Source organism: Cannabis sativa, chromosome 6 (assembly GCF_029168945.1).
Source record: "Cannabis sativa cultivar Pink pepper isolate KNU-18-1 chromosome 6, ASM2916894v1, whole genome shotgun sequence".
Taxonomy (NCBI): Eukaryota; Viridiplantae; Streptophyta; class Magnoliopsida; order Rosales; family Cannabaceae; genus Cannabis; species Cannabis sativa.
In genome coordinates, this window is record NC_083606.1 from 65641904 (window position 1) to 65664985 (window position 23082).

General features: G+C 29.1%; 1 protein-coding gene and 1 long non-coding RNA gene across 2 annotated transcripts; one reads left to right on the plus strand and one right to left on the minus strand.

The window, feature by feature from the left end:
• Positions 1–11617: 11617 nt before the first annotated feature.
• Positions 11618–14844, minus strand: LOC115698172 (uncharacterized). The gene is made up of 5 exons (XR_004008054.2): positions 14315–14844; positions 14166–14235; positions 12555–12627; positions 12059–12236; positions 11618–11967 (listed from the first exon to the last, which is right to left on the minus strand). It is a non-coding gene; the product is annotated as an uncharacterized LOC115698172 (long non-coding RNA).
• A 1918-nt stretch (positions 14845–16762) lies between these two features.
• Positions 16763–22995, plus strand: LOC115725390 (ABC transporter G family member 1). The gene is made up of 8 exons (XM_030654901.2): positions 16763–17307; positions 19756–19835; positions 19928–20428; positions 20535–20630; positions 21103–21237; positions 21322–21522; positions 21643–21729; positions 22085–22995. The coding sequence occupies exons 1-8, from the start codon at positions 16911–16913 to the stop codon at positions 22760–22762; spliced, it is 2175 nt and encodes a 724-aa protein (XP_030510761.2). The 5' UTR covers positions 16763–16910; the 3' UTR covers positions 22763–22995.
• The last annotated feature ends 87 nt before the right edge of the window (positions 22996–23082 follow it).

Below are 23082 nucleotides of genomic sequence, written 5' to 3' on the forward strand. Positions count from 1 at the left end.
GGCAGAACCCAACTATTGGCAGCTATACTGTTAATGTTGATGTAGGGATTCAAACTAAGACAAATACTTCAGCAATGGGTGATTTGTAGCAGTAATAGGGCGGTGGTGTTTGCTTATACTACTGTTTTGAAACAATGTAGTGACCCATTAACTATTGAACTTCATGCAATTAAAGAGGGACTAAAGGCTGGTATTCAGCGGTGCTGTGGAAGGTTTGGTGTGGAGTCGGACTACCTACTAGTAGTTAAACTAATCCAGGATGAAATGGAAGTGTAATACCCTAGGTTAATAAATAGATTAGCAAAACCCTAATTAAATAATTATGAATAATTAAAGAATTATATTATTATATAGTTCAATATATGAGAATTTATTTGATTAATTATATGTTAAGACCCCGTTGGTGAGCCAGGGGCATTTTAGTAATTATGACCCGAGAAGGGTAAAATGGTGAAATTAATTTAATTATGTGCTTAATAGAACTATATTATTATATAGTATGCCTGTGTTGTCTTTTCAGGTGTGTTCTGACAGGTTGGTGCGGTATAGTCACAACTGGGTATTTCGGGCCGAACCGGGTTCGCGCCCGAAATGCAATTTGAATTGAGATATTTGGCATTTTTATTTATTACTGATAATCTAAAAATTATGTTGGGTTTATATGTCAATAAAATGACTAAATGACCCTTGTATGTGTGAATATGTGAGAATTGGCCCTAGGGGCAAAATGGTCTTTTGACCTTTACTTTACATTTAAATAAAAGATAAATTTTTAGAATAAAAAAAGAAAAATTCTGGTTGTTTCACCCCCTAACCCGAACCCCTCTCTCTCAAACCCTCTCTTGAAATGCAATTTGAATTGGTGAGGAATTTGCTTGGATTTTAGCTTGGATTGAAGCTTTGTGATTGAGAAACTTTGTGCTTGCATTTGGATTGAATTTGAGGTAGTCTTTACAGCTTTAATCCTTGTTATCCTTGCTGAATTTTATGGTTGATAGAGTGTGAAATGGTTATGTTGTTCTTGTTTTGCATGTATATGAAGTTTGTTATCTTAGGTGTTGTAAACATGATTTTATTGAGAATTATGTTATTAAGCTTTGGGTGGGATTCTAGGGTATTCTTTAAGTTGAAATCAATGTTTTATTTGCTATTTATGCTATTGGAAATGCTTGGATTTGTTGGAATTTAAGCTCAAGTTCAAGAGCTTGAAGTTTTAGAATTTGGGCATGATTTTGTGTTGAATTGTGGGATTTATTTTTGGTAAATTCAGAGGCGTTTTTAGGGTTCATTGAGTTTAAAATTTGATTGTAGGTTCTGATTTTGTTTGTGTAAAGCAAGCTTGAGTTAATGGCACTTTTTGATTTTTAGTGAAATTATTGTGTTTGAGCTGTGGAATATGTTTAATATGTCATATGATGATGCTCTGGAAAGTTTGGTGGTGATTGGGGAAGATTTGAGTAGATTTTGGAGGTTTAAAAGTTATGTTTTTTCGTGTTTTTTCTGCCCAGACAACTGGAATTTCAGTTGGTTCAGGGCTGTTCCAACCGGAATTCCGGTTAGACTGTATCGGGAAAAATGCTGAATTTTGTTTTGGCCATAACCTTTGACTCAGGACTCCGTTTTGGAAGTTCTTTATATTGTTGGAAAGCTCGTTCCGAGCTCTATGTAATTTTTTGAATTTTAAATGCCATGTAAATATTTTATGAATGTGAAATCAGGGGTTAACCCTATTTGTAAAAATCTCAAATTGTGTGACTAGGATTACCGGTACCTGGTCAGGAGCAACCAGGGATTTGAAATCTCTTCTTTTGCGGGACAACAGGTAAGACAGTAGTATGCACGTAGAGTTAAGCGCAGTGGCGCTCATATTGAATATTGTGATTGTGATCAATTAAGAATCGGGATTAGGGTTATTACCCTAAAATGAGCGGTTGTTTGGTCTAGGGTTATTACCCTAGTAGTTAAAAGATATTGAATGTTATACCATAATAAATATGTTGGAATAAAGAATTATGCGTCTAAGGCATGATTAAGCTAGACTCGATAAACTAGTACCTTGAGTTAATTTTAATGTGGTATAGGATTATTACCCTAGAATATTATAAAAGTAAGGAAGCAATAATGTATGGTTATGTTGTTAATTAAATGAAGGCATAAGTTAGGGTTATTACCCTCAATAAATATTATTTCGGGCATACCATAATATGTTGTAGGAATGAGTATTTAGTATGCAAGTTAGGGTTATTACCCTAAGATTCTATATGCTTTGATATCTATTGAATGCATACATATATGCCAAGAGTTAAGTGCATAAGACATAACTTGGTTAGACCTAGTATATTACTAGGATAAACCATTGAAAGAACGTAATGTATGGATTACATAAATATATATGAATAGGGTTATGCGAGCAAGACATAACCAGGTTAGACTCTGTAATTATAACCGAGATAAACCTTACTAAGGCCTTATTGTAAATAGACGTGTGAGCGTAACACGCAGGTCTATGCCATATAGACATATATAGACGTGTGAGAGCAACACGTAGGTCTATGCCACATAGACATATATAGGCGTGTGAGCGTAACACGCATGTCTATAGCAAATAGACAAATAGTACAGTGGCTCCATTAATTATGTGAGAAATATATATATTGAGAATAAGGGTTATGCGTTCAAGGCATAATCAGGTTAGACTCGGTAACCAGAGCCGAGATGAACTGTTCTAAGGCCTTATTGTATTTAGACATGTGAGCGCAACATGTAGGTCTACGCCACGTAGACATAAATAGGCGTGTGAGCGTAACATGCAGGTTTGTGACATACAGGCGTATGAGATTGGTATTATTGTTTATATAGTTTGATAAACATGTTATTGATATTTTATACTGTTTTGTTGAGCTTGGCTCACGGGTGCCCTACTATGCAGGAAAGGGTAAGAATATTGCTGATCAACCATGAGTGCAGGAGTTGGATGAAGAATGTACATGTCCGCGCCATATCAGACCAAGCGGGTTGGGGTCTACTAGTGTTGTGTTTTTGAAACTCTGTTTTGCCGCTTAGGCCGGCTGAAAGGAAAGGACTTGTAATAATATTTTGTAAATGTTTTTGGGATCCCAACATCTGTAACTTTTAGTTTATAAAGTTTAAAGTATTACAAGTTTATTTTCATTCCTATTATTATTAAAGTTTAAATTCCGCGCCATTTTTATTAGTAATCCCATTTAGGGGATTAGGGTTTAATAGGTGACTTGGGTAGCGTGCCTAATAATTTAGGGCGTTACAGGAAGGGTGTTGAGAGGTTGATGGGCTGATTCAAGAGATTAAATTACTGATGCAACACCATTGTATTTTTGGTTTACACTTTGTTTTTAGAGAAGCCAATGAAGTGGCTCATTCTTTAGCCAATTATGCTTTGTTAACCAAAGCTAGTGTTTGGGGGAGAAAATGGGAAAGGGCGTAAAGGCCCAATTAGATATATTCCCAACAAAAATAAAAGGGCCCAACAGATTGAAGAAAAACAAAGCGACCCATGAATAGATAAAATAATAAAAAGCGTCCACAAAGCCACAAGAAGACAAATGGAGCATACCAACAAAGTGTGAAAAACTCAAGAAAGGACAAAACAAGTGCCCACCACTCAGAGTAATAATTAATGACAGAACTAAAATCGACAAAAAGAAATAAGTGACGACGACACACTCAGTAGTATGCCAAAAAGTCAAGGTCCAAGATAAGTTAAAGCCATAGGTCAAACCCATAGGTCAGGCAGGATGAACGCAAGCTCGAGCAAGGAACACCCTCCATCTATCTGACTCACCGACGTATGAACCAGCCCTGTGTAATTAGGAAGACGAATTCCATAGAGTGAGGCCATTTAAAACAAGATAAAATAAAATCATACTTCCGTCGGAGAAAAAGACTCGACGAGAGTTAATTCTAGGGCCACTCCATCACCCTTGACTAAAAGTAAAATATCCCGTCGAAAAGAAATTATTCCAAAAAGGAATAAAACATCAGAAGACATCTAGCAAGAAACCAACAGATCCAATGGATACGGAAAGAAACACCTACTACCCATATTGTAACAAGGCACGTGGCACACAGAATTTAGAAAAAAATAAAGGACACGCGTCAGGCACACATCAAAAGAAGGACAGGTCAAGCATGCACAAAAAGAACGTACAACATAAATTAGGGATTCTCTACATAAAAAAGGGGTAGATTAGGAACTAAAAAAAAGGGAACCCACACAAAAAAATAGACTGTTTTTAGTCGAAACTGCTAGTATTATGTGGATTGGGGTCAATCCCCCTTGTGCGAGTCATGCCATAAAAGCGGACTCGCCTTATCCTTTGTAATTGTTTGGTTGTTAAAGAATCCTTTCTAAAAAAAAAAAGATACTACATTTGATATTTTATTTAAAAAAAAAATACATTTATATTTTTTAAATATTATATTTTAAATTTTTACCACTATATATATTAAAAAACATAATTTTTTCTTATAAAAAAACTTAATTAGATTTTTTAATCTAAAATTCCCAATTAACTTGAGATGGGCCTGTTGGATTTTGTGCCCTAAATAAAACCCTTTACAATCTGATTAGTTATCAATATAAGAAATTTGAAGTGATTTATGTTTGCATGAATTTTACATGCTTATGGTTTAATATGTTTATTATTTTTATACACAAAATCTGTTAAGTCCAGATCATATGTTTATTCACAATTGCAGTATTGTCAACACAGTGGAATGTGATTGTGATTATATGATTCAAAAGTTTAAGTCCCTGTTTCATCAGTGTTTTGGATTTACACTAATGTGATAATCAGCGATGTTGTGTACTTACACTTGGAGTAAATGTTATGTTCTTTCCAGGACATTGGTAAAGTATACTAGTTTCGAATGTATGGAGTATACATTGGACTGGACCGATATTGAACTTAGTTAAGATATTATAAACTTACCGTTATATCTTTCCAAGTCAATATCAGTAGTTTATCTTAAGATTAAAAGAATCTAAATCCTGATATGCTTAGGCTCAACTCAGGAGTGCTATTCATGTTCTTTGATTTATTAGTTAAGCCTACTTTTGGGTTAGGGTGATACGTATATTTTGGGAACATGATAGTATGATTGAGTGGGAGTGCTGAACATAAATATGGAATCTATAGCTTCTACTGGTGTATAGAAGTCAAGTGATGATTCCCTTCGAGCTTAGCTAAATAGAAGTAAATGGATGAGCTCTTGTTTAAGTGACTAATTCTTAGATCACTAAACATCATTTACAGGTAGCTAAGTATTTTAAGGGGCAAAATACGTTGAGGGGTGAGAACGGTAAAATTATCCCATCTCGAAGTAAATCATCTATATAGAGGATCTTTGATCACAATAAGATTATAACAATGGTTAAATGAGATAGCATATCTATATCGTGGAACATATAATATGCTCTATATAAGTCTGAGAGTGCAATTCTAAATTCTAAGAGTGGATTCAACGAGGAATTAATAAGTAGGGATTTACTTAGTAAATTCGGTTCACTTATTGGAAGCTCAGCATATAGATCCATGGTCCCCATTCTAGTTGAGACTATACTGCTTGTAAGACTCAATAATTGATTTGTGATTAATCAATTATAATTCTAAAGTTAGACTATGTCTAATTTGTGAATTTTCACTAAGCAGTGGTGAAATTGTAAAGAAAAGAGATTCTAGGTTTATTTATTAATTAAGAGACTCTATATGTCTAATTAATAATTAAATTAAATGACAATATTATTTAATAATCTATTTTAGTTATTAAATAATTAGTTTTGGCATTTAAAAGGTTAGAATTAGAAAATTGGCGTTTTTGAGAAAATAGAAATAAAATTGTGAAAAACTACAAAATCCAAGTGGGGCCCAATAACACCTGTGGCCGGCCACTTAAGCAGATTTTTCCAATTAATATTTTTATTATTTTAATGTCAAATAATTACTAACCTAAACCTATTAGTTGCCTATAAATAGAAAGTGATAGCTCAGTCAATTAACAAGTTTTTCAAGCCTTTTGTCAGAAAATTGCTTTTTCAGAAAAACTGAGCCTTCCACTTCTCTCTCTATAGCCGACCCTATCCCTCTCTCTTTTCCTCTTCTCAATTTTGAAACCTTAGTGATAGAGTAGTGCCCACACACAGCAAGTGGTACCTCAATCATAGATTGGAAGACTGTGAAGGATCACACACAAAGAGAAGGACATTCGGGCTCAGATCTTGATAATACTCTGCGACAGAAAGGATACAAGGGTTAGAGATCTGAGTGGAAGGAGACATTATTCCGCTGGATCAATGTAAGATTTTCTTAACTTTATATGTGTTTATTTATCGTTTTAGAAAGTTCATATTTAGGGTGTTAAACAACATACTTGTGAGTAGATCTAAGATCTTGGTAAAATAAATTCCAATAGGGCCTGACACTCTCTAGCTGACCAGACTTTTAGTTGTGCCATGTAACAAATTAGAATCAAGATCCTTCATTAAAAAATGGTATTTCATATTATGTTGAATCAATCAAAATTTAACATATCAATTAATTTTTTATTTATTAAAAAATTAACCTTAAATCAACAAAAATAGTTAATATACTTAATATAAATTAAATTAATTCACATATCAAATTCTGATTGTTAACATGGCATACTATCTATCTATATCTATATATATATAAAGGAGAAGTATGAGGCGGTGACGTGGCGGTCTAAAATTCTTCTAAAGCTATTTTTTTTTTATCTCTTTAATTCTCTCAATTTTTTAATATTGTATTAGAGCATAAATTTACAAATTAATATTTTACTATTCTTTTAATAAATTTTCTATAAAAATATCTATCTTAAATTAATTATTTTTTAAAAAAACACATAATAATATATATAAATTAAATTAAAATTATTAAATTAAATAATTATTCAATTCTATATATATAAATGAGGGAAGTAAGACGGTGACATGTCGCTTTATAATCACTCCAATACTTTTATCTATTCTCTTATTAATTCTCTCATTATTTTAATTTTTTTATTAAATTTATAAATATTGTTTGATTAATTCTCCTATTTTTTAAATTTTTTATTAAATTTATAATATTATTTTATTAATCAATTAAAAGTAAAAAATTAAATTAAATAAAAAAACTATACACGTGATTATTACTTTATATTATTATTATTATTATTATTATTATTATTATTAATCTATATATATATGATTCATTTATATATCTATATATTTAGGGTAAATACTATTTTTGACCATCTGTTTTGCAAAAATTACCAATTGGACCCTGTATTTTGTTAAATGACAAAATGAACCATGTATTTTCTAAAATAGTACAAATAGGACCCTGAATTGATTTTTTGTCAAAATAAAGTTTAATTATAATCCGATCTAAAAGTTCTATGACAAAACTGTTTATATTTTTTGTATCTGTTCGTATTAAGCATTGTCTTCAAATTGGTTGTATTAAAAAAAAGTTGTCAAAAATTAAGCTCAGGGTCCTATTTTTACTATTTTAGAAAATACAGGGTCCATTTTGTCATTTAACAAAACACAGAGTCCAATCGGTAACTTTTGCAAAATACAGATCCAAAATGATATTTACCAATATATTTATGTGGTACTTTAAAATAAATTTATTCAACTCTTTTCTTTTTCTCCATTTTTTTACATTAATTAATCTAAAAAAAACTAATATACTTCATACGGCTTACACCCTAAAAATTCTCAGCAAAAAAAATCTATAACCAGTAACAATAAATATAAATTAGTTTAATTTTATTGTTTTTTTAATTATATATAACAAAAACATCTAATATAAAAAATCTATTTCACCGATCTTCTATCAAAATTTTTACAAACTCTAAATTTTAATCAAATCTACCATCAAAATTCCAAACTCTCAATTATTGTTTAAAGGGCCAAATTAAAATTTACATGAATTATAATTCCTAAAATAAAGTAGAACAAGTATCAACTTGTAAATTTATATAATACAAAATCAAAACTAATTATATATTTTATGTAAATGAAATAATTTACATAATATTGATATAAGTAAAAGAAACATGACAAACTAAAATATCTCCAAACTAATTTATTTATTTATTCTTTCTATAATTATTTTCTTATTCTATTAAACTTAATTTTTGAATATGAATTTATTATTTAACTAAAAATTCTTTATATACGATTAACTACAAACATCTTATATATTTTGTTCTACTAAATTTAAAATCTAAATATTATATTTAGTTAACAAACTAAAAAAATATTTTGAATTCAACTAAATTATATTTCTAAATATCTAATTAATTAGTTTCAAAAAAAAGTATCTAATTAATTAATAGATATTTTATTTTAGCTACTAAATTATATTTTCTTAATATTAATTAATTAACGATTAAAAATTTTCATACATAATAAAATTCAACCTTCTTATATGAATTCTCTTAAACGATTTAGATACCAACTGAAAAAAATTATCAAATAAGATTTATAGATATTTTGTTTTAGCTACTAAATTTAATTTCTAAATATTAATTAATTAATTAATTAACAACTAAAATTCATCATACATTATTGAATCCGATCTTCATATTTGGATTAGAATTTTTAACTTATATTCTAATTAATTTTTCTCTCTATTTTCTTATATTTAAAGTTAAATCAACATTCAATTTTATTGATTAATTTGTTCTTTATTACTTTTATATTTTTCTTAACAAATTTATTATGGTGGCGTTTAGTGATACTTTTGTTTAAAAAAATTTAATCACAAAAATAAAAGTAAAATTTTTATTTTGAAAAACAAAAATGTGTTCTATAACCATTTTTGTTTTTCAATTTTAAAATAAAAAAAAAAGTGTATTTTGTAAATTTTATTTTTATTTTTATTTGTTGATTTTATTTAAGTCGAGTTCGGAGCCGGGTCCGAGATCGAGACGGAGGGCGGGTCTAAGTCTGGGACCGGGGTCAGATACAGTTTCTAAAGTAAATTAGAATCAAGAGTCCAAAATATTAATAAAAAAAAACTATTTAAGAAAATATTGAAAGTGATTTTTTGTTTTGTTTTTAAATTTAGATTTTTAATTAAAAAATTGAAAAGTAAAAAAAGTTTTATTGAACAAAATTTTGGAAAATATTTTCACTATTCTAATTTTAAAAACAAAAAACTAATTAAGAAAGTATTACTAAACGCACCATATATGTATTGAGATTTTTTTTTAATCTTTGAAGAGTTGTTTGACAACCGCACGCGAAGCGCGGATCGTTTTCTAGTTTTTTGATAAGGGATCTTCATTCAACAAATTGGTAGTCTTCCCTTGTTCAACTTTCTACCTGCCTAATATTTATTGCCACGTAAACAATACAAATTTTGGGTAGGAAATTTGAAAAAAATATGCATAAAATACCCTAAATATTTTCTCTAAATCCATAACATCCCATATTTCCCATATATGACCACATTACCATATTCTCCATAATACCCCTCTCATTTGAAATTCCAAACCCAAACCGCCTCCTCTCTCTTCCTCTCGCCCAAACCCACGGTGAACCCATCCCAAACCCATTGACGGCGCCCCCTGCTATCGACCGTGGACCCAATCTCAAACCGACTGTGACGCCCCTTGCTCTCGACACAATGTCTAAAGTGTGTCCCTTTTATTTATTATTATTTTTTTTTTGTGAGAAAGTGTTAAAGATTGATTTAGTTTGTGAAACCTAAATTTTGTTAGATTTACAAAAATTTTGTTGTCTGATCTGTGGGGGAAATTGCGATTTGGACCTGTGATTTTCGTCGGGCCCAATGCAGGTCCGATGCTCATGCTAATGGGTTGGGGAAGGCGAAGACCCGATGGGTCCGATGGGGTCTGATGCTTGTGTTGGAAATTAAATATCTCATTGGGTCCGATGGGGCCCGATGGTGTTGAGTGTTTTTTCAAAAAAAATTTGTGTTGGGTCCGATGGTTCCGATGGTGGGTCCGATGGGGCCCGATGCCTATGTGTTGTTCTCTTTCTTTATTTTTTTTTTGTGTTGGGTCCGATGGGCCCGATGGTGGGAGCGGTCGGCTGCGTGGATGGTGGGGGCGGTCAGGTGTGGGCGGTCGGGTGTGGGCGGCTTGCGTGGATGGGTGTGGGCGGTCTCCGTCTGTGTCCGGTGTGCGTGCGGTTGAGGGTATGCGAGACAGAGAGAGAAAGAGAGAAAGAGAGGGGAAAGAGAGAGGGGAGTCAGATTTGAATGAGGGGGTAATGTGGGAATTAAGTAAATGTTGTCCCATCTTACCAATATAAAATATTTTAGGTTTAAGGAAAAAAATTCCCCTTAATGTAAGGATAAAAAATCAAATTTCCCTTTTGGAATTACATTATCCCTGCAAAGATGCTTTAAAGAAATCTGTTTTAACTCAAACTTGGAGAGAAAAATACATACTTTGATTCTTTCAAAAATAGCACTGATATTTGGCCCTTCAATGCCTAATAACACATAGAATTTAATCTATAACTTCTATAAAAATGATAATAGTTTTGGGCTTTCCACTAAGTAAATTACACAATTAGCCTTTACTAGATATTAAATTACAAGAAAAAAAAACATTCATTATTTTGATAACCACAAAATAAATAAATAAATAAATTTGCTAATAACAACCAAATATACACAATTATTTAAGTGAATCTTAATCTTTCCCTCCTATTAACATTTTTTTATTAATCCTTTCAATTTTTTTTTATAATCTTCTATAATAATTTTTCTTTATAACTTAAATTATATTTTTAAAATACTTTTTTTTTTAAATTAAAAATTTACTTCAATCCTAGAAATAATTTATTTATTATTTTATTTAATAAAAAAGACAATTAAAAAACGGGTAAATACCATTTGGATCTCGTGTTTTGCAAAAATTAACTATTGGACCATCTATTTTGTTAAATGACAAAATAGACCGTATATTTTCTAAAATGGTAAAAATATAAGACCCTAACACTACTACAAAAAGGGGTATTCCCAACAGTTTATAACTGTCTTTTATATTATTTCCCAACGGTTCCTAAAACCGTTGGCTATGTGGGTGTCATAAAAATGCGGAACTTTAAATGACGGTTTATAACTGTGGCAAAAAGTTACTTTAAATGACGGTTAAGAAATGTTGGAAAAAGTCACTTTAAATGACAATTTATAACCGTTGGGAAAGACTTCCATCAGGTGGAAACTGATGGAAAACATCTCTTTAAATGATGGTTTATAACTGTGGCAAAAAGTTACTTTAAATGACAGTTAAGAAATGTTGGAAAAGACTTTAGTGAGACTATAACTAATAAAATACACTACTTAAAATGACGGTTATAAACCGACAGACAATATGAAGTAAAATATAAAATAGAAATATTAATTCGATTCTCCTCTTGTATTTTTATTATTTAGATTTCCAATACATAATGATGAAAAATTATAATAACAATAATAATATTTTAAAAAAAAATTCATACATTTATCACTCTTCAAAATAATTAAAGCTTCATGAAAACCATAATATGTCATCAAAGTTTAGTAATGCAATACAAAAGAAAGAAATCCAATTAAGTTTTTACATTTTGCAATCTTTTGTAGAATATCTTCTAAACATCTAAAAATATACTAAGAACAAAATAAGTCTCTAGGTAATCACTTGGGACTTTGATCAAATAGCTGGAGATCACTTCCTAAAAACCAAAAAAGCAAGACAATAGTAACCGAGATTGATGTCAAACCTATCAATCATTTTCTTAGATCATGACATTGGGATCATCCATGAGCGATCATAGGTCATCATACTCTATGCTATTAGTCATTTGTCTGCTGCTATCATCTGCATGACATACTTTGCCCATTCGTCACGTATTTCATTGATTTCTTTGTTAGTGTAAGAGGATGATATGTTCCTTTTAAACTGCAACAAACGAGACAAATCATTAATTTAATAGGTCATAATAAAAGTACTTAAAAACTTTAATATTTGTGAAAATAATTAGTGTCTTCACCTTTGTTTCCAATTTTCGTGTAGGATTATTTTCAGTCATGAATGATTTAGTAAATCTCATGCTATAAAACCCACACTGGATGCCATCTGGTTGCTCTGGACATGTATACTCATGAGTGAAGCTTATTGCTACTGACTGTCGGTTTCTTTTCTCAAGGTAGTACCTCTTCTCAAGAGCACTATACATAAATAATATAAAGTTAATACATACATTAATGAAAATTAGAGCAATATGTTTAGAGCTTTGAACTACTAGAACATATGTTTGAACACATCTTTTAATATCTTGACGAATGGTTTTGTTTTTGGAATCCGAAAACAACAAAAAACCACTTACTATAAAGAACAAAAAACTATTAAAAAATAATCACCCATCCGACCGCAGTATATAAATAATTGCAGAACCTACTTCACTACGGATGAATATCTAAGATATTCAAACTCTTCTAATATTAATAATATATAAAATAGAGAATTTTAAAATTGTAGAATAATACCTAACTAATCCAATAAAGTTGATTTACGTTCTTCAAACACCAAAGATCAATCAAAATCAAAATTGTAGTATACCTTCAAAAATAAAAGAAAGAGTATTACAAAGATTGCCAATGTATTAAGGATTACAATGGGAGAAGATTATATTTACAACAAAAATGATAAAGTAAACATAGTAATGGATACTTTTATTCCATTACAAAAATGATATTTTGCAGTAGTGTTATTTTGTTTCTTCTATAGTTACACACAAGCTGATCAATGGTTCATTTTGTCTATTCATAGCTATGGGGAATAAGAAGGCAAACAATTATTGGGAGACAACTATACCTTCAGATTTTGACAGAAGTTCCATCACAAAGCTAATTCATGACAAGTATGTGGCTTACGTGAAGCCTATTTTAAACAAGCTTTGATTTCAAACAAAATCACATTGAGTTACATTTGTAATCCTAAAAGGGTGTTTATTAAGAAAGTAGAAATGAGTACTTCATATTTCATAAGATTATTGATTTTTTACATAAGCAAAATGACAAGGTGAAACTACAATAAGCAAGTAAATTTATGAGATGTTATCTTTACTTGGCCAACAACTAGTATTGAACGGTCAAAGATAATGTATTTAGCAAATATGTTCTTTTTAAGTGGTGTTATATTCTATCTTTTGTGTGAAATTGTTAAATTCTTCACGCAACAAAAGTAGACAAAGAGAGGTACACTCAGATTTAGTAATAGAGGGTTACTAATTAGTTTGGTCTTCACATCAGTGAAGCAAACTATGTGTATTACTGTTTATACTTACTTTATGTTCTGAACTTTTAATGATTTTCTTCAAGTATTTCATTGTTTCACTATTATATATGTAATTAACAAATTGAATCATAGTACCTTCACTCACATGACAAGATAAGAAACACATTATGAATGTATGTATTTTAAATATTTATTTACCACTTGCATCCTTCCAAATTATTTAAAAAAAAAAAAACAAATAATTTTGAAGATATAGCCTATTCAACGAAGCAAGAAATAATTAATCATGGATTATATATAATTTGCTGCTTTCACTATACACATACAGTAGTACTTTATTTATTTATTTATTTTTCTTAACATACTGAAAACATAGTATAATTATAGGAGTTTTGAGAACTATTCAGAATGTGTTCGTGTTAATAGCATGGTTCCTAAAAGGGTGCTCCTATACATGTGCTGAGAACCACAATGGAAGTGTGCAACTATTTTTCACAGAGTACATCTCTTTCCATTCTCTACTCTTGCGATGATACACCAATACTTGCTTATGGGTTGCTAAGAAAACCACACCAGTATGACATATAGGAAAATACCTGTACTCACCCAATCAACCAAAATCTATTCTAAAAAGGCAAACCTACTCAATTGCCTATTATTTTGTTACTATTTTAATTTCTTGCAATAGTAGTAATAAAAATGTCATTACTAATCTATGTAATGAAACCCAACGACACAACTTCACAATCTCACACAATGAACAAAAAAGAATCCATAAACAACAAATATTGATCTCTAAAATTAAAATAATTAACAACTCAAACTGAAAAAATGGAAAGTGAGATAAGAGGAGATTAAACCTCTAGTTTCTGTCTTGAAGCGCGAATGAGTTCGAGTTTCTAGATCGAAAGGGAAAGTGATTCTCCTAATCTGAAAAAAAAAATGAACACAATCAATCAATAATCTCTAAACCAGAGATAGAAAGAGGAATAAAGAAGAAGAAAAAAACCTTGATTTTTGGTTTGTGTACAAAACATAGGGTTAGAGAGGAACTTCGACTTGGCTGTCATGGGCTTCAACTTGGGGAATCGTTGGGCAGTATCGTCGAGAGTTGAGAAGAAAGGAGCTGCCGTCGATCAGATCGCCAAGAAATTTTCGACCCTTGGGGTCATTGGTTTGAAATTTTCGAGCCAAAATGGTAGACGGTCTGAATAATATTGTTTTAATAGCTTCTTATTTTTCTATTGTAAACGACAACGTTTTATGTATTCATATATATACTCTCTTAATTACTTTAACATGTTGTTTAAAAAAAATACTTTAAAATGATACTGTTGTGCTGGTTTATTAGACACTCAAAAAAAATATAAAATTCATTTTGGAGCCAAATTTTCGAACCAAGAAAGATTAGTGCTATATTAAACGCATCTTTTTCTAACAGTTTATAATTGTTGGGAATACTAAGTATTCTCCATAGTTATAAACCGTTAGGTATACTTAGTATTCCCAACAGTTATAAACCGTTGGGATTGACTATTTTTTTTTTTTTAAAAAAAAGTATTTAGTATTGCCAACGGTTATCCACCGTGGGCATTAGCTATCCCAACAGTTTTTTTACTTCGGTCCTAAACCGATGGGAAAAATCTCCACTTACCTTTTCCAACGTTTCCCATAGTTCACCCTCTTCTAAACCGTTGGGAATAGCCCTTTTTGTAGTAGTGTAAGCTCAATTTTTAACAATTTTATTTTTTAATATAACTAACTTTAAGACGATTTCTAACACGAATAGATACCATAAATGTAACCAGTTTTGTCATAACATCTATAGATAAGATTATTATTAAGATTTATTTTGGTAAAAAATCAATTTAAGGTCCTATTTGTACAATTTTAAAAAATATAGGGTCTATTTTATTATTTAACAAAACAGAGAATAATTAATAATTTTTATAAAATATAGAGTCCAAAATAGTATTTAGTCTAAAAAATATACATTTACTTATACAAGTGTCTTTTATTTATTAAAAAAAAAACCAAACTTATAAATTTTTAAAATTATTAAAATTTATATATATATAAATCTACATTTAATTTGATACACGTCCACGTGTATCTCGCACTAGTATTAAAATAAATCAATAATAGTATACTTTGACACCAATGTCCCACAATATTTCTCATAATTATATATATAAATATATAAATATATAAAATCAAAAAATTATTATTTAAAAAAAAAAAAAAAAAAAAAAAAAAAAACCTCACAAATTTATAGCCACAAGTGGTTTGTCTGTCTAACAAACATCCTTTTGTCCTTTTTCCACAGCTAAACAAACAATCAAATTTTATAATTACAAAAATATATTTTGTTCAATAAAAAAATTAAAAAACAACTAAAACTATAAGGAAAAATTAATTTTACAATACTTATAAATCAACTATAAATTTTTTACAATAATTATAAATAAATTATAAATTAAAAAAAACTGTTTAATATTATTTTTACAAGAGATATTTTTATAAATAAAAAAATTTAAATATTCAAAAAAAAAATAATAATATAGACCTTCAACTTTTTTACTATATTTTTATTAAAATATTATTATTATTATTATGATTTTAATTATAATAGGAATTACATTAATTTTGATAAGTAATTATCATTACAATTGTCAATGTAATAAGTATTATTGTAATTTACAAAAGTTAGAAAAAAACAAACAATATAATAAATCTATTCATTACATTAGGATTACTATTACATTTATGGTGAACCAAACGTCTAATTTTTATTTTTGTCTAGGTGTATTTATGATGAGAGAGTGACCGCTCTATTAGTGTTATTACACTTAAAAGAACGACTTACATGGTCAATTTTAGGCAGTGAAAATTATTATACTAAGAAATATAATTGTTACTAAAAAAAAAAATAGAGAAATGCTGAAAGTACTAGTGGTGTCAAGCACCCTCCTACGTGTTAATATCGCTATTGGTCTAATTAAGTATCGGGCCTATATAAATTAATATAATAATTTTTAGAAAGTATCGCTAGTCAATCACAAAGCGATACGATTTAAGGGTGCTAGCTAGGCACCCGAATAGCAATGCTCAAAAAAATAATAAAAAAATATAATTATTTAATAATTTGACCTTTTAGTCAACAATAATTTAAAACTATTATTTAATATTTTTTTGACATATGATCTTACAATTAGCTAACAACATTTATTACATTAAACTATATAAAATCTCATATTTAATTATAGTAATAATAATATTAATAAATAAAAAAATGTGAAGCAGGACTGCCTTTTATTAACATTTTTCATAATTTAAGTACCAAAAACAAAGTATAATTTCTTTTACTCAATATTGTACGTAAGATATTTAATACGTATGTCATATCAATTATTCAATTATTAAAACAAACATATTGAAAATTCCAACTTATACTTTATAGCCTCTCTATATAAATTATGGCAGCTCTATGGCTACCACGAGAAGCTCACAAAAAATCAATATATAACCACTTCCATCTCCAATTCTTTACCACATTCTTCTTTTCTCATCAGTCCCTCTCTTGATTCTCAGCCATTAACCAAACTATGGCTTCTGTTACTCCCTCAACTACTATTGACCAAGACCATTATCATAACAAAAAAGTTACCATTTCACGAACTACTAGTACTACAAGTAGTAATAATAATACTAATCATGGAAACCCTAGAATAACAGTGGTAGAGATTGAAACAGCTAATAATCGCAATGCGAGTTATCGTAGTTCGATTTTCGGGGCTGATCATGAAGTTAGTTTGCCAGTAGTGGAAGATCATCAGGGAGTTTTCTTGACATGGCAGGATTTGTGGGTCACAGTTTCTAGCGGAAAGAACAGTAACAGACCAATTCTTCGGGGTCTGACTGGCTATGCTAAGCCAGGGGAGCTGTTGGCTATAATGGGTCCTTCTGGTTGTGGCAAATCTACTCTCCTTGATGCATTGGCAGGTATATATATTATACATCTTATGTATGTGTTAATACTTTTTTAATAATTAGTAGAGAAAAAAAAACCATCTTTATATCATATATATATATATATATATACAATTTTTGCTACAGCATTGCATATATACAGTAATACTGTATCTTTTTTTCTTCTCTTATTAATATTTAATAGCTGATTTATATATATATATATTATTTAATGTTAAAATATATTATATTTTATTAATATAATAATAAAATATATATTTTTAGTATAAATTTTAGTATTATAGTTGGAATAAAAAAATTAGTGTCATCATTAATAAAAGTATTACATTAAAAATACTAAAATTATAATTAACAATAAAATTTGAATATTATTATGTTTTCTTTTTACAAATAACACTTAAATTATATATTTTTAATAAAAAATGATGTCCATTTCAAAAAAATAATAATAATAAAAAATGATGTTATCTATTGAGTAACAGTAACATCCAAAAAAATAATTATTTATACAACTAAAAATATAAATAATTAAAATAAAAACTAAAAATGTATATATATATATATATAACTAACTATACTTGGATCACACGTAATATTAACCTAATTATATATTTAAATGCTTATATAAAAAGTCAATACTTAGCACATATAGTTACATAAAAATATTGCATATATAATATAATACTATAGATTTTAATATTAGGCTAATTAAGATTTTTACCCCTAAATTTTAACATGTATTAAATCATGCTCCTGAACTTTATTTTTGACCGTTAAAAATTCTCCCTAAACTATTGAGATTGTTTGATTTAAGGATTTTTGTTTAATTTCATTCAATTTTACTATTTCAGTGATTGTTTATGTACTAAATCATGCTCCTTAGACTTTGATATCTACCAAATTATGTCCATCGAACTTTGACATGTATAAAATCATGCCCCTTGAACTTTCATCTATGTTAGAATTTTTTTACTAAATTTGGACAAAAGTCCTTAAATTTAACAATCTCATTAGTTCAGTGGGTATTTTTAGCGATCTTAAAAGTTCAGGAAGCATAATTTGGTACATGTTAAAGTTCAGGATAAAAAATCTTAATTAGCCTTAAAATTATATACGAACACTGGCATATGGTAGTCTATTTTAAATTAATATATATATATATACTAGGTAATACCACTGCAATATGTATTTAATTATATTTTTAGTTTAATTATGTGTATGTTTAGTTGTATTTTTTTAGAAAAGGTAGAATTTGTTTTTTTTTTTTGTTTTTTGTAACTACAGTAGATAATGAAGTCACATATCATAAATACTTTATCTATTTTATTATTTTAAATATTAATAGAAATATATATTTTTTAGATATGTATAATAAATTTATAGAAAATAATAATAGAAATATTTTTTTAAAATATGTTAAAAATATATATTTTTCTGTATATGCAGAGAGTTTTTTAAAAAATAATAATAGAAAGATAATTTTTGTAAGATATGTCCAGTAAATTCAAATTTGAATAGCAATATTTAAAACAATACAATTTTTTGTTTTATAACCATACACATTTAATATAAAATATAAGAGATATAAATTATTAGACTAATTTTTATTTATTTTTTGAATGCATAATAATTTTAATAGTAGGGCCTTACCAATTTCCTTAAAAAAAAGTGGAGCCTTACCATTTAATTTTATGTGCGTGATATATTAATAGTGTTCTTCTATGTTATGTGATAGCACCATTAAAAAGTAGAAATCTATCATTGTCAACGAGGAAGTAAAAAACTAATACAATGAATATGTACCATATTTTCTGAATTTAGCAAAGAATTAAATATTGATGTTTCTCCGATGTTTCTAGATTTTTTGAATAGTGATTTGTTTTAAAAATAAATACAATATATATTGTTTTCTAAAAAATTAAAATATATCTCCAAAAAATATTCATCGATATCCATAACCATAAAAATGTACAAAATATTTTATTTGTTAATAAAAGAAAAAAAAAATTGATGTGATGGGTGCAGAGAATTAAATGGTTTAGCTAATAATTTTAAACATTTTTTTATTTTGTATTATAATATATAGACAATAAGAGCTATATTTATTATTACAGTGTACGAATCATTATAATTATTTAAATTTATTAGTATTTTATAAGTTTTATTATTAATTTTAGGCGTTTTTTATTTTTACATTTTAAAACAGTTTTTTTTTTTACATTTTTACGAAATTTTAAATAGAAATTCCTATTACAACTAACGCAGCGCAGCAATCTAAATTACAACAAAAAAATCGTATAAAACACCTATTGCAACTAGCGCTGCAACCACTTTAGAAACCCAAACCGTAAATTAAAAAAAAAAAGTTAAAAATATAATATATACGGTAATTTCCCAATTCATATTTCTTCACTAAAATAATTCTATTAATTAACAACAAACAATCTTTTTATATTGCAGGCAGATTGAATGCAAACACAAGACAAAGTGGGGATATATTGATAAATGGAAATAAACAGACTCTAGCATACGGAACATCGGTAAGATAATAATAATAACAATAATAATAATAATAATAATAATAATTAATTAATTTTAATTTTAATTAACATGCATAAGAATTAATGAACAGGCATACGTAACACAAGAGGATACTCTTTTAACGACCTTAACGGTAAGAGAAGCCGTACACTACTCAGCACAGTTGCAACTTCCGGACTCCATGTCTTCAGCGGAGAAGAAGGAAAGAGCTGAGATGACTATAAGAGAGATGGGTTTAACTGACGCTGTTAACACTCGCATCGGCGGTAGTGGGTTAGGAACTGGGAGCAAAGGCCTAAGCGGTGGACAGAAGAGGAGAGTGAGCATCTGCATAGAGATTCTCACTCGTCCAAAGCTTCTTTTCCTTGACGAGCCCACTAGTGGGCTCGACAGTGCTGCTTCATACTATGTGATGAGCAGCATTGCGTCGTTGGATATTCAGAGTCGGAGGGGTGGTGGGGCCGGTGGTCGGAGGACTGTGGTGGCTTCCATCCACCAGCCCAGTTCCGAAGTGTTTCAGCTTTTTAATACTCTTTGCCTTCTTTCTGCTGGTAAAATTGTGTATTTTGGTCCTGCTAGTGCAGCTAATGAGGTATTTTCAGGTTTTTCTTTTTAACGTATTTAAATTAGAAATTACAATAAAGGAATAATAATATTTGTACTAATTATTAATTGATTTAATATTATGTATTGTACAGTTTTTCACTATGAGTGGCTTTCCTTGTCCATCTCTCCAAAATCCATCTGATCATTTCCTAAAAACAATAAACAAGGATTTTGATAAAGTGCAGAAGGTAATTATCCATATATATTCCTAATTATTAAAGGGTAGAACAACGTATATATATGATATTGTTATTACATTATAATTTAATAATATCTAGCTTTACATATTTTATAATTTAGAATAAAATAATACCTGAAATTCAATACTAAATTTCAGCAATCAAAAGTAATATACATTAGTGATCAATTGAATCATCATTACTATTAGGTATATATATCTTAATTAATTACACTAAAATATTTCCTTATTAAAATATGTAAACCTCATATAAATTACACCTATAATAATACATCATATTTCTATAGTGATAAAATAATCTTCAGCAATTAATTCTCTTTAAAATAAAGTACAAAAAGTTATGATACGTATGTTATGGCAGTATATATAGCATATATATATTATCTTTAATAGTAATTAAATAATTAAATCCCAAATTTACTTCATTGGATATATAAATAAAACCTTATAATAAATTGCAGGATCTTGAGCAAGGTTTACCAATTAGAGGACGACCTACAGTTGAAGAAGCAATTGAAACTCTTGTAAAGTCTTATAAAGCATCTGAAAATTGCCAGCTAGTTCAACAACAAGTATCCCAAATATGTAATAAAAAGGTAATTATTAATTAATTCATCTCAATTTATGAATTAATGTTTTCTATTTTATGTCAACGTTGACATTAAAAATAAATAATTCAGAATAAGAGCGTAGGCTTAATGGAGAAGAAGAGAAGCCACGCTGGTTTCATAAGCCAATGTGGTGTGTTAACAAGAAGATCATTCAAAAACATGTACAGAGATTTGGGTTACTACTGGTTTCGTCTAGTTATATATATTGGCTTGGCTATTGGATTGGGCACTATCTTTTGCAACATTGGCCATTCTGACGGATCCGTTGAGGTATCTCCTATTAATGTTAACATTATATTTTAAATATTATTTGTGAAATTAAAATGTGTAAGATTTGATATCAAATTAATATTTGTAATCTTGTCTATTTTGTTTTAATCAATGTTTCAGGCAAGAGCTTCACTTATCATGTATGTTGCTTCTTTCTTAACTTTCATGACTATTGGTGGATTCCCTTCTTTTGTTGAAGACATGAAGGTATGCATATATAATTAATTAAATATATATTGTACTTTCGAAATTTAGATTTTCTCTTTTTCTTTTTTTTTTTCATTATTTTATATTTAAAATTATACCACATGCATGGCCCTAACCATGCATAAAGTCTCCAAATTAAAAAGAAGGCCAAAAATAAAAATAAATAATTATTCATTCACACTTTAGAAAAATTAACATACACAATCACATGCCAATAATATAATGATAAAAAAATTATGCTAATAATATAATAATAAGTAAGATTATTTTTATAGTAATTATAAACTAAAATAATATGCAAAGCCAAGACCACTAATTTCTTTCACTCTATGTAATATATTTCTTTGAAATTTAGGTATTTGGAAGAGAAAGACTAAATGGACACTATAGTGTAACATCATTTGTAATGGGTAACACCATATCTGCACAACCATACCTCGTCCTTATCGCTCTGATACCAGGTGCTTTAGCTTACTTTCCGCCAGGACTCCGAGGAGGATTCGAACACTTCATCTACTTTGTGTTGGTTCTCTATGCTTGCATGATGTTGGTCGAGAGCCTAATGATGATAGTGGCAGCTCTCGTCCCTAACTTTCTCTTGGGGATCATCACGGGGGCTGGAATCCAAGGGTTTATGATGTTGGCAGGTGGATTTTTTCGCCTCCCAAATGACCTTCCAGATCCTTTCTGGAGGTACCCTGTGTTTTATATTTCGTTTCATAGATATGCATTTCAAGGATTATATAAGAATGAGTTCAAGGGTTTGATGTTCGTGGACGAAATTCTTGGTAAGTCACACAAGATTAGTGGGGATGAAATCTTGAGAAATAAGTACCAAGTTAATATGAGCTATTCGAAGTGGGTTGATTTTGTTTTATTGTTGTCAATGGTGTTTGCTTATCGTGTTATGTTCTTGCTCATCCTCAAAATTTCTGAGAATTATAAGACTATTTCTGCTGCTTTTGCTTTTGGACGACGCAAGCCTAGTACACAAGTCATGGAGAATCCTACTGCCACTCCACCTCATGCATAGAAGAGTTTAGGCAATATAAATATATGTACGTATAGTCGTATATATATGTATCTAATAATAAGCACACTGTGTGCATTAAAGAATGAGAAGCTCTCTATAGTTTTATAAATATTATCTTTGTTGTGGTATAGCTCTTATCCAATCACCATCAAGTGCATGATGATGTAATGTAACATATAAGTTTAAGAGTATTACTTTTTTTTATGAATGAAGTATTAAAAACTAAACAAAAAGTTTGTTAACAGCAAAAGGTGTTAACTCCCAAAAGGTGTCTATAAAACTTGGTCTGTCTAATTTTTGTTTGCTTTGCAAGTTCAACA

Excerpts from the sequence above, each read along its gene's own strand:
- LOC115725390 (XM_030654901.2), top strand. The coding sequence starts at position 16,911 with ATGGCTTCTGTTACTCCCTCAACTACTATTGACCAAGACCATTATCAT. Across the intron at positions 20,429-20,534 it reads CTGCTAGTGCAGCTAATGAG|TTTTTCACTATGAGTGGCTT; the intron begins GTATTTTCAGGT and ends TGTATTGTACAG. Across the intron at positions 21,730-22,084 it reads CTTTTGTTGAAGACATGAAG|GTATTTGGAAGAGAAAGACT; the intron begins GTATGCATATAT and ends TTTGAAATTTAG.